The sequence below is a fragment of the Falco peregrinus genome, chromosome 12 (genome assembly GCF_023634155.1).
Source record: "Falco peregrinus isolate bFalPer1 chromosome 12, bFalPer1.pri, whole genome shotgun sequence".
Classification (NCBI taxonomy): domain Eukaryota; kingdom Metazoa; phylum Chordata; class Aves; order Falconiformes; family Falconidae; genus Falco; species Falco peregrinus.
The window spans coordinates 7,699,516-7,711,437 of record NC_073732.1 but is presented as its reverse complement, the minus strand read 5'-3'; the positions used below and the strand labels follow the sequence as shown (position 1 = coordinate 7,711,437).

At 37.1% G+C, this 11,922-nt stretch overlaps 1 protein-coding gene across 1 annotated transcript; it reads right to left on the bottom strand.

The window, feature by feature from the left end:
• Positions 1-474: 474 nt before the first annotated feature.
• On the bottom strand, positions 475-8,601 carry TRIM42 (tripartite motif containing 42). Its single transcript, XM_005232286.1, is given in 12 exon segments — positions 475-567; positions 3,478-3,713; positions 4,396-4,729; positions 4,732-4,923; positions 4,925-5,007; positions 5,010-5,092; positions 5,094-5,202; positions 6,505-6,759; positions 6,762-6,797; positions 6,800-6,985; positions 6,988-7,200; positions 8,238-8,601. Coding segments are annotated over 12 exon segments (2,184 nt in total).
• Between the last annotated feature and the right edge of the window lie 3,321 nt (positions 8,602-11,922).

Here is an 11,922-nt window from a genome sequence, read left to right as displayed (position 1 = left end):
TGCTTCAGCTGAGTGAGGCTGAGACCGAAGGTGTGTATGTATAGATGAAATTACCCTGCACTTTAAAAATAAGGAAAGTGTGATATAGGCTCCTGCAGCTCTTTGTGAATTGATATTGAATGGTCTCATAGGAAACAATAACTGGAATGTTAACTTATAATGCAAATATGTCATTTATTTCCTTTGAAGCTGCCAAGGTCCCTCAAATATAATGTGTTTTATACTATATTTTTATGCATGGCATAGCATTTTTCTTAGGTCTTAGAGCTGCATCTGAAAAAAGAAAAGCTAATGAAAAGGCAGGGTTTTTTAATTATTATTATTCTTTGCCAGAAAGCAGTAATAGTCTGAAGGGCTCACTGTTAGATCTCTGGTTGCTAATTTCAGTGGGAAATGGCATATTGCATAAGAAAGCATACACATTTTAGAATTCTTCAAGGAAAAAAAAAAAAAAAAAAGAATCCCTGGTTTCATTCATCGTCTATTTGAAGTATGCAAAGTACCCTGAATACTCTTCTGACTCTCCCACCTGTCTTCGATTTTCCCATATTCGTCTGAGATGACTATCTGCAAGTAAGACATAAGAATGTATTAAAGTATAGAAGAGGTCCATGTATTTATTATTTGGGGGATAGGATTTAATTAGTGTCTATTTTCAAAAGAACTTATCACTTACAGATGCATTTTCAAAGCAGTCAAACTGTCTTATCTATGTTAAACTTTGGAAAGTCTAAGTACTTATTTTGGAGGAAAAATGAAAATGGTGCTCTTTAAAAAAAATTACACTGAAAACAAGCAACTGTTTGGTGGCAAACATTACAGTGATTAATACAATATATAGTCATTAGGTTCTGGCAGATGGTCATTTAAGGAAAGAGTTTCAGATATGACCACAGAAATTAGAAGCCCACATCCTATTAAAAGTCATTTTGCATTTGGCTTCCAAGGTAATTTTGAAAAATGTCTTTCCAAAGGTTTAATTGAAAAGAGTATGATGAAATGGTAAATAGTAACAAAACCACCATTTAGAATTATCATTTTTTCTGTGGTTGACAGTTTCAAGAGACAAGTTGAACGCAAAGTCCATGGCCATTTGTGGCAGGTCACTGTGAACAGCTGCACCTCTTCCAAGCATGGTAGTACTGGCAGCAATGGGAGCAAGGATTTCAGAATTTCAGCATTTTCCCTTCCTGGTTTTCTAATTGCATCCTTAGTGCTTCTCATTCCTCCTCCCATGGCAAACACAGCTAAATCCTTTTTCTCTGGGGCAACAAATTTTTGCCTACTCTGTTGAAAGTCTCCAAGGAACAGTGAATTTCATCCTTAGAGGATTCTTTGCTACTTGCCTCGTGGCACAGTTTTGCATGGATTGCCAGGGCTGTTTAATACTGCATTTTGGTTGACAAGGCAGCTTTCAGTTTCTGTCATTCATCCAGGATCTTCCACAACCTCAACACATACTCAAAAATATCCCTTACCCAGGGCAATGCAGTGTAATTCCTTCAACTGACTTAAATTAGGATCCAGTTGCCAAAATCATAAACATTGTTTGCCAGTTTAGATGTTTGAGTGTAACCTGCCTTCTTCCTAATTGCTGCTCCAGAATTGCATCTTCCAAGTCTAGTGTCATCTGTCAGCCTTGTGCAGATAGATACCTTTGGGCACTCCCTGAGGCATTAGGAGCCTATACTGAGTCAACTGTCTTGAAATCTTCTCGGGAAAGAGATCATGCCACTGTAGCAGCTTCTGTGATCATGCAAGAAGGATATAGTGGTACTTCCATGGTGTTTCACACACTGACAAATGGCTGTGATTCAGATGCAAGCCAACAATCATGCTCTTGGGCTGAGAGAAGTTCCCTCACTCCTAAAATCACAGTGTTCTGTTTTGCTTATGAGAGCTGCATACAGACTTGGGAAACCTGCTTGTACTGTTAAATAACACCCTATGGCTGAATAACCTCTTTTGTGGGACTTGATATTTTGCCATATCAGTGACATGGCGTCAGCTCTAGTCCAAAGAATGAAATAGTAGCTGCTGTCTAACAAAACTTTCTGTCACCTTCCTCCCCTTCATAGTTTGGTGCCTGGGCTCCTTGTGATCTGTCACAGGCATCACAGTTACATTCCCTCACAGACTTGGTAACTGTTAGACATGAATAATGATACTGCTCTGAATAAATCCCCTACTTAAAAGAAAATATGGCATTGGATTTTAAAAAAAGTTCTTACAAGCTTTCTGTGTAGTGTAACTGGTGAAGTAAAATAGTCTGATATTATGCAAAAGGAACAGAGGTAGTTCTTTTTAAAAAGAAAATTTATAAAAGTCTGTCACATATGCTGTCTCATTTTCATTTGATATGAAACTCTCCTGTAAATTACAGCAGATGTTGAGTTTGTGTTTCTGTGGAATATTGATGTGACTGTGCTCCATGCACAAAGAACAATTTTCAGAAGGAAAATCAATATAGCATTCCAATGCATTAGATAAAAAAACCAAAAAAAACCCAAAAAACCAAAACAAACAAAAAAACCACACACACCAAAAAACCAAAACCTCCTGTGCTCAGTGTTTTAAGTATGGTAAGTGGAGCAGTCCAGGAAGGTGTCATTTGTCATTAAAACTTGTGAAGTGAGTGGGAAGTCTGAATGCTGTTTCAGAGCTGAGACTTTTACTCTCTAAATATGATAAGGGACAAGAAGCCTGGAAAGGGACAGCACTTGATGCAATTGATATAGGAAAAGTCTGTGAAGCGTGGATGGAACCAGAGAATAACACCTACCATTTTTAGGTACTGCAGCTCCTCAATACACCCTTTACTGAAAATTCACTAAGAGGAAGCATGATTTAAGTATGTATTTTTTCAGCAAGGCATGAAAAACTAAAGGTGACTTCAGCAAGAGATTTGGGATGCCTAAAGGGTGTTAAAGTAATTAAATGTCTTGACTTTTGACACCTTTTTGAATACCTTCCTACTCCTTCTAAGTTTTAGCTTTGCAGCACTTTTCTTTCCCTTCTAAAACCACAGTAAAGGAGACTCGTGTCCAAAGGTGTCAAAGAATATTCTTAATTTTCTGTTTATTTCCTCTCTTTTAACGATTGCTGCCTTGTTCTAGCATGAAAGCTTTTGGATCTGACACTTCATACTCCTACTCTGTGTGTTCAGAGGGATTAGTGCAAAGGCAGTCTCAGTTCTAAAGCAATATAAATTATAATGACTTGTCTGATGTAATCCTGACACTGCATCCCTGCTAGAAAAAATGAGAAATAGTCTACATAGTTCAAGCTATTGCAAACTGAGCCAGAAAGAATAACGTATGGAAAAATCCAGTGTAAATTTTAGTATCACTTACCTAGATAAGTGAATAGCAACATTTTATTTAATCAGTCTCCCTCATAAATACATGGGGTAAAAAACAATTGCGGAGGCAAGAAAGTTAAGGCAACTCTATGAAGTATAGGAAGGATCTACAATACCTTACAGATCTTGTTTCCTTCTCCTCAACCACTTGCATTGACAGGATAGACTTTAAAAACATATTCTGTATTTGGATCCAGACTATGTATCTCAAGGTTCTGATACTGGTTTTTGCTTAGCTGGCCAGCTAGTTCTGTCTGGACAATGTTATCGGGACCAATACCAGCAACTTCATCAAACTCTACCTCAAAGAAATCCACAGCTTCTGTGAGACAAGTCCAGTAAATCTGTGAAGGAAAAAAACACTCTGTAGTACAAAATTAAGTACTCTATTTTTGCTCATTTTCATTTTTGCTTTTTTTGCAAGGCCCCTGTTTGGTAGATTTTAATTTTGAAATTCCAATGCAGCTGAAATTCCAATCATAGCATGAAATGTATGTGAGAGATATGCAGTTTGTGGTCTTGGAAAATGCTAAGATACCTCCTGGGAATTTCATAATGCCATCTTCTAACACACTAAAAGTGACAATAATCAGCATTTTGTAACATGCATTTGGGATCTTATGCAAATAGCATCCTGATTTTGTTAGTATCTATAAAATGTATAATGAAAATTATGTGGCTATGATGTCATCACGTTGAAGGTCAAGACCAGGATCAAATTATTTGATCTGTCATACAGATATTTAAATACAAACATGGTACATCCATTTCTTTCTGCATTGGACCCTTCCATGTACCATATTTATATCACATATATAATAATATATTGACTACAGTAGGAATGTGATATGATTCAATTTATGCTTCAGTTTCTCAAAAGGTGAGCTTGAAATACATTGTCTCCTACAAATAGAGTATTTAAATTGATAGTGTAGTTTTATTTACTCGAACTTGTATGGTTTCAGACTCTATAACAGGCTGAAAGTATAATGGTCTCTTGCATATATGTTACAATTTATTAATGTCTTCAGTAGACCTCAAGTAAACAATGGTCTGGTATATAACAGGTCCTGCAACTGGGAGTGGTTCAGTGTCTATAAGTTCTAGACATGAAAAGTTAACAGTCTGATATTTTCTTTCTTTTCTTGGAGTTTCACAAGCTGTATCCTGGTACACACACACGCTTCATTACTCTGTGTAGGATGATGAGGACGTAGAGCTTGGTCTTCTGACGGTGTTTTTAGGCAGTGCACTGAAATCAAACAAGGAATTTAAAGATGAGCTTTGGAACAATATTGCTTGCTTGGATTTGGGAGTACTGGAAACATGCCTTGGAATCATTACCTCTGGGTTAAAAGAATAGAGAATATTTGTTTTGCTTTAGTTTCTGACTGCTTTATTCTGCTAAGGGATGGGACCAATCCCTGTAAAACAGAGAACAGTTCATCAAAGTTGAGTTGAAGTTTTTTTAGGGGATCTCCTCTTAGACGTGGACTAGGTTAGAAAATGGAAGGAACTGCATTTTCTATTTCTTTCACTAAGCAGTGTGCAGATTGCAAAAAACATAACTTGGCTTTCCCCCTTAGCAGCCTTTTTAGAGTATTGAATAAGGCTATCCATATATGATATCTGACTGGATGTATATTTATGTATTCTGATATTTCTTTTTGTTTTTTAAGTTCTGTGTTTTCAAGCAACTCCATCATCTCCTTTTCTTGTCCATAAAGAACATAATCTTAAGAAACCATTTCTAATCTCCTTTCTTTTGGTGTCCTTATAGGTCTTGAAATGTTTTTTTAACAGATTAACTTGCATTAGATCATGTTTAATTCCTTGGCATACTGTAAAAAAACCAAACAAAACAACAAACACAAAAAATAGGTCAGTAGTTCCAAATTCATACTAAAATGTAGTGGTTACTAGAGGCATAATGATAGAATTGAGCTTAAAAAAAAATCAGGTTTGGTAGGACATGGGACAAGAATAAGGATTCTACTATTTTTCTCTCATCTCTGCTCCTGGTAAGCCCTGACAGAAGATATTTGTGTGTGTAAAATTTGGAATTTAATTGCCACTTTATTATTATTTCCTTACTTAAATTTATCTCCCCCAAATTGGGTTTGACAATTTTTACTTCATTACATGAAGTAAATCCTGAAGTTTAATTTATTGTAGTTCTCTATTATCTTTGAAAATTCACTATGTCAGTATGAGGTTAAAACGATGGCAGCAAATGTGCCTGCATAGCCCGTGTTATGCCTGTGGCTGCCGATGCATTCCTCCGATGGCCGTTAGGTGAGGGCGTGATTAACTCTTCTGACATGAAAAATTGTGAACTGTGAAGGAACAGAACCAAAAATACCAAAGGCTGATAGTAAATTCCAGTGGCATTCAGCTAACATCAGGAAACAATGTCACATTAGAAAATCCTGCACAAATATTTCATATAACTTTTCTCAAACTTAAGATTTTTTTTTTCAAAATAGAGAATGTAATGCTTCCAGCTGTTTCTCATTTTGCATAGTTCATTTTTACCTCTCTGAATGTTATTTTCCATGCAACTTCATTATGTCCCCAACATTTGTGAATTTATATGCAAAGATCAAAATTAAAAGGAAGTCATAAAATTGTTTTATCTAATCTGTTCAGCCCCTTAGCTGCTATGGATCAAGTCTTAGTTAAAAGGAGTGACATTGCTGTGGTACCTCAGAAAAATGTGACCGCTTTGCCTCTTAGTCAGCAGGGGCATAAACATAAAGCTGACTGAAGAGGGACAATCTGTAACTTGCCTGCAGGGGAAGAAAGAAGCAGTTACTGTTCAAGCATATATTTCTGTTTAAAAAATATTTACTGTTTTATTCTGCAGATGTAATTGGTGTTTACTCCATGCTGGGTCCTGCAGTATGAAATGAAGGTTCCCCTCCCGAGATGGCACATCTCTGTTCCCATCCCACATACATACCCTTCAGTCTCTAATAGCTGAGTCTGGCTCATGATGCTGTAGTTATGGTCTTGTTCCTTTGGGGTTTCTACGGTGGGAAAACCACCTTTCTGACTCTTGTGCTGTGCCGAGAATTAATATAGCTTGTCAACCATATGTTCAAGTTTCTTTCCCGAGGAGGCGTGAGAAGGAGCAGAAATACCCTTTCTAAATTCTTCAACTGTATCAAAGCGGGAAGCAGCCTGTCTTGAACACATGACTGCCAGGAGAACACTCTTGTGATCATTGTGCAGTGAGTTCTTGCAGAACCCACAGATCAGTTTGTGGTCATCCAGACAGTGTTCAGAGAGGTTTGACTTGCCGTGCTCTAAGCACTGCCACTCATGATCTTTATGGTGAGTTTTGGTGAAAATATGGTCCTGAGCACCATTCTCACTATGATTTAAATGCAGACATAGTTATAACAATTGATTCTGCACGTTCCACATCTTTTGGCTGCCTTCTCTCCCTGCAAGCTTCACAGTAGACAGGTCTTTCACGGTGGTCTAATCTCCTCCTTAGAAAGTCATCTCTGTGCATGTGTTTCTTGACTAGTTTTGCTCCGAGGTAATTCTTCCTCAGCTGAATTTTATTTCTGTATGGGAGGCAATGTGCTTTGCTACACACTGGGCATACAATGATAGAAAGTTTTCACTTATTTCAGCTTTGGTCTTGCTTTTATTTATATACTCACAAATGCAGTGTTTGCGTGGCAGCATAAATGGTTGGAGAAACAATTGCTTACACAGTGGAGAGGCAAGCTGGCCACGGAAAGCACGGCTGGAGACACTCCTTTCTGCTGTAATGACAGACCCATTGTTCCTGGTTCTAAACCTTGACACAACATCTTTTGACCTAAATAAAATTGGAAAAAAACCCCAACCAAACAACCCCAAGGACTCAAACAAAAATATCTGAATATAATGGCACCATCTAAGACACAAAATTACAACATAAGCAGTTCTGCTTTGCATGCTAACCATCCTTTTACGGTAGTGTTTATTCAAACAATTGGGTTATCACTATCAAGAATCCATTTTTTTTCTTCTCCTTTTTGTAATTATTTCACTATATGTTGAATAGTCTCGCCAACAATAACAATAAACAGTCTTTGTAGGTCTGTCTGAATTTGTTGAGTTATTGCTGGTGGCCAAATGAAAAGAACACGGTTCGGTTGGGTTTGTTACAAAGTGAAATGTATTTTGTCTCTTTTTCTTTGATTATTTTTCAAAATAGAAACAAGAAATAACCAGAGCAGGGAAAACCATTTTGTGCAATTCAAACGAAACCCTTTATTTTGTTTCAGAGGGTATTAAATGCTTTCTTTTATGATAATTTTGGTAATATTTTTAGAATATTTTCTTTTTAATGAAAACTTAAGACAATAAATGTCAAAATGTTTTTCTTTTGCATTTCCAAGGTGGAATATTTCCTCAAGAAAGTAGCACAACTAAGTGTTTTTCCATTTCCAAAAAAGAATTGAAGACATTTCTGCTTAACATAACATACATTTACACATGATCATCCTAATTTTTAGTCATTTAAGAAATTAATTACCTCTGAATTATTTCTGATTCCTAGAATGAATTAAGTTAATTCTTAGTAGCACCTTTATTACCACTGATTCTTTATATTATTTGCAAAGACTTTCAAATGGCATTTTAAAATTATTCTTATTTTAGTTTAGAAGAGGACTGATTGTCAGGATGTGCTAACCCCTGTTCTCTTCAAATCTTGATAGTCTTAACTTGCCTCTTAGCCTGTGGACATTACCCTTTTGAAAATACAATATAACTTTTATTATACTTCCTTGGATATTTTCCATCACCTTGACATGAGCATCATTATTCAAGATTGACACCCGGTTCTAGGCCTTTATGGTCTGTACAGAGCCCTTAACTCCTGGTGTTCTTGAGTGATGTTCATTGACAGCGTTTCTGCAGCACCCGCTTTCATAATACTGACAAGCTGAATTCCCACCACTGCAGCAACATTTGCAGCCTGGGTCATTTGAACAAAAGCAGCAGCACCACCAGCAATTTGCGTGCTCTGTACATGAGTGGTAGTGGTGCTGGCAAGGTTTGTCTTCGTAAGGACAGGGGAAACAGCTGCAGTTCTGCTCACTGATAAACAAAAGGCACCAACACAAGCAGATAAACAAAAGGCACCAACACAAGCAGCATTCTTCCTTTCTGCTGTGGCAAGTCAAGTCTAGTAACAGCAGTTTGAGCAGCATGACCAGATCAAACAAGGATGCCATTTTTCATCCATCCCTCTGTCAGATACTTGGAAGAAAGGTCGTTGATCCTTTCACCTTCTTTGCACAATACAGCAGTTGAGGTCTGACTGCTGGGTGAAGGTCTGTGCTGTGGCAATGGGCTTCATTCAGATTGGAAAGTGATGTCATAGTGAGATATTCAAATAAGGGCACAGGCAGAATCTTATGTGTGGGTACCTGATGCAGTGATTACATCATCTCTGCATAATGATAGCTATAATTGCTCTTCCTGAATTCTTTGAAAGCAGTTGCCTTACTTTTCATTAACTGCATGGGGACTTTATACACTTGGATTAGATACCCTAAGGCCACTGTCTCATTAGGACGACACACTTCATAGGCATTTTATTGACTCAGCTGGGTGCTGTAAGCAAACCCCTGAATCAGGCCCTAGCCAGCAACAGTGAGACATTTCTCATCAGGCTTGCATTTAAAACTTGTAAGTGTAACTTACACATGGGAAAGAACCTTACACTTGAAAGGCATCTCGAAGCATATCCTTATAACTGTCTTAATTATTTCAAGCCTTTGTCTGCCAGTGTTTGCACTCTTGAAGAGTGTATGGCATTCATTCCCCCAGAGCCTGAAGAAAAGAACTAGACTTGGATTGTAGTTTTGGTGCTTCTGCTGTTTTGCTGTGGACCTGTCTCTTTTCCCACTGACACCAAGTGTGTTTCTTGCCCTTCCTCAAGCTGGCTGCTCTCCTATAAATGCAATATCAGACATATTTCAATTATGCTTTAGTGACTTTGTATTAGACACCTTTTTCTTTCATTTATTGATTTATTCCAATATCTATGTAGCATTTTTTTACCTATTTATAAACACAATAATTTTAATTAAAAATGAAATTTCTGTAAAGAATATGTGAGCTTCTCGGTATTGCGTGCTTGCTATAGTGCTTATATGTAAGTGGTTGGACTCGATGCTCTTAAAGGTCTTTTTCTGATGTGAATGATCCTATGATTCTATAATGCTAAAAAAGGAAATCTACCCTCTATGAGTTATCTGCAACTGACATCTGAAACAGCTTATTCTGTTACTTGAAACTGTAAAGGACAGTGATATCTGTATGGCACATATTCAAGAATACTGACTTTAATGCTGGCTTCTGTAACGTAGGTAACTAGTTTTTTCCAAAATTTAGCAACTCAACTTGTGTTAATTGGTGAATTTATTATTAGGAGTTGCTAAGATAGGTCTTGACATAGTTTATGAAACAGCTCTTTTAAGCCTGTTTGCTCAAAGACTGTTCTACCAGTGAAATTTTAATTCACTGATCCAGAGCCTTACAGACCATAATGGCTGTGTCATTATATGTAACTATTTACATGATGGGCCATACAGAGTAGGTTCTTTGGAATGGTTATAGCCTATTTTGTCAATTGGATTTTCATGCATAAGTATTAGATCTGTGTGCTGAACAGCTTTCCATAGTATAACCTGGGCCTTTAATGGATGTTATTTATTACATTTGTCTTTCCAGTTTAATCAATGGTAATGTTTTTTTTATTATGCACATTTAATTTTGGGATATCGAAAGGCTTGCAAATTTGATCATTAGGAAAAATGTTTCTTATCATGCTCGTCTGCTTTTCTTTTGCAAAACATTCATCAATACACATAGGGTCTTTTGAGGAAGGAAAGTTGGGGGAGTAAGGAAAGAAACGAAAAGTATGTCTTGTGTGTCGCATGATGATACCTGGACACTTTCCCATTTTGACATAATGCAGAGGTTATTAGCAACTTGTGCATACATCATTCTCAGCAACACATTTCTTTTTCTTGGTGTCTCTGTGGATTCTGTCTTTCCACTGACTCTTGGACAACTTTGTCTTTTGCCCCATATAATTTCCAAAATTTATTTCCTGCTACCTTTAGTGCTCCAGTTTTTTGCTTTACCAAAACTACTTTCATCGACAGCCTTATTCCTGTGCTTTTCCCAGTATAAGTGACCCTCTCTGTAACTCCCTGTAGGCATGCAGCCAGTTCTAAGATTGTCCCATTTCATTAATGTGTTTATCCCCTAGCAGATAGTGAAAGATCAGATCAAACTGGATGCCAGAGAAACTGAGTTAGATGCAATAGGTGCAACCAAACTGACGGACTTTCGTGTTTACAAATATCTTCTCCCATGCCTCTGGTGCGGTTTAATCTGATTGTCATTTTCATCATAGCTTTCATGACAGCAGGCTGTGATGTGGCTGATTTCACCTTCAAATAAACTTGCACAATTCAACACCCTGCAAGGTGCTGAGGAAAAAAAAACAACAAGGGGGGGAGAAAGAAAATCATTGCAGTGAGGACACTGATTCAGTTGAAATTACTTCAAATTAGGTGTTGTCATTTATGCTGTATTTCCACTAGCTGTCAAATAACTCAGTATAGTATTTTCTACTTGGCAATTTATCCTGTTCTGTCTGTTTTGCAAGATAAGCCAATTGTTGTCTCTTTCTTCTTATTTCCCCCTTTTGCTCTACCTCTAGATACCTCACTGCTATTACTAATACTGATATTTCTAACACAAATTTGAGATTGCACAGTGGTTACTAATATGTAGAAAGAAGCTTAAAGAAAGACCATATGCTGTCAGTGGCTTAACCTTTGACTAGTGTTTGTAGTAACACTACATAATTCATGGATTTATTATTTATAAAAGTGCTTTTTCTTTCCATATTTCCAGGCCATGATGACATGGTTAAATTAGAAAGACAGAAACTAATGAAAATAATTCAGAATTTTTCTCTGTATTCTGTACTCATAACACAACAAAGTAATGCATGACTCCATTGTTCTTTTCTATGTCTGCTAATGGTATCAAAGGTTTCTTTTAGCGTGTTCATTCTGTCAGTTACTATGTAGAAAAACAGCAAAATCTGCTGCTGCCTTTAAGTGCTCCTAGAGGTGTAAGAAAAGCTTGTGAGTCAGGGAGAGAAGCAAGAGGAATTGTTATGCCCTCTAGGGTGGGGAAAGGAATGACCCTTCCTGTAAAATCATGTTGTCAGCAGGATTGACTCTAAAGAATGCAGTAGCTCTTTCAATAAATTGTAGTGATTTAAGAAATTAACTGACTGCATAGAAATGTTTGGTCTCGGGGATAAAGTTTTGGATGAAATGTGAGAAGCCTGACATTGTACAGCCCCAAACTGATGCATTCACAATTGAGAGCTGTTTGGGACAGCATTATTTCTGACTGGCTGTGGCTTGTCCACAACTTGCAAGAGAAGGGAAAAAACATCACCGTCTTTTCTCCATAAGAAAAATCTCAATTTCTAAAGCTTTCTCTTTGTTTTCACCATCATT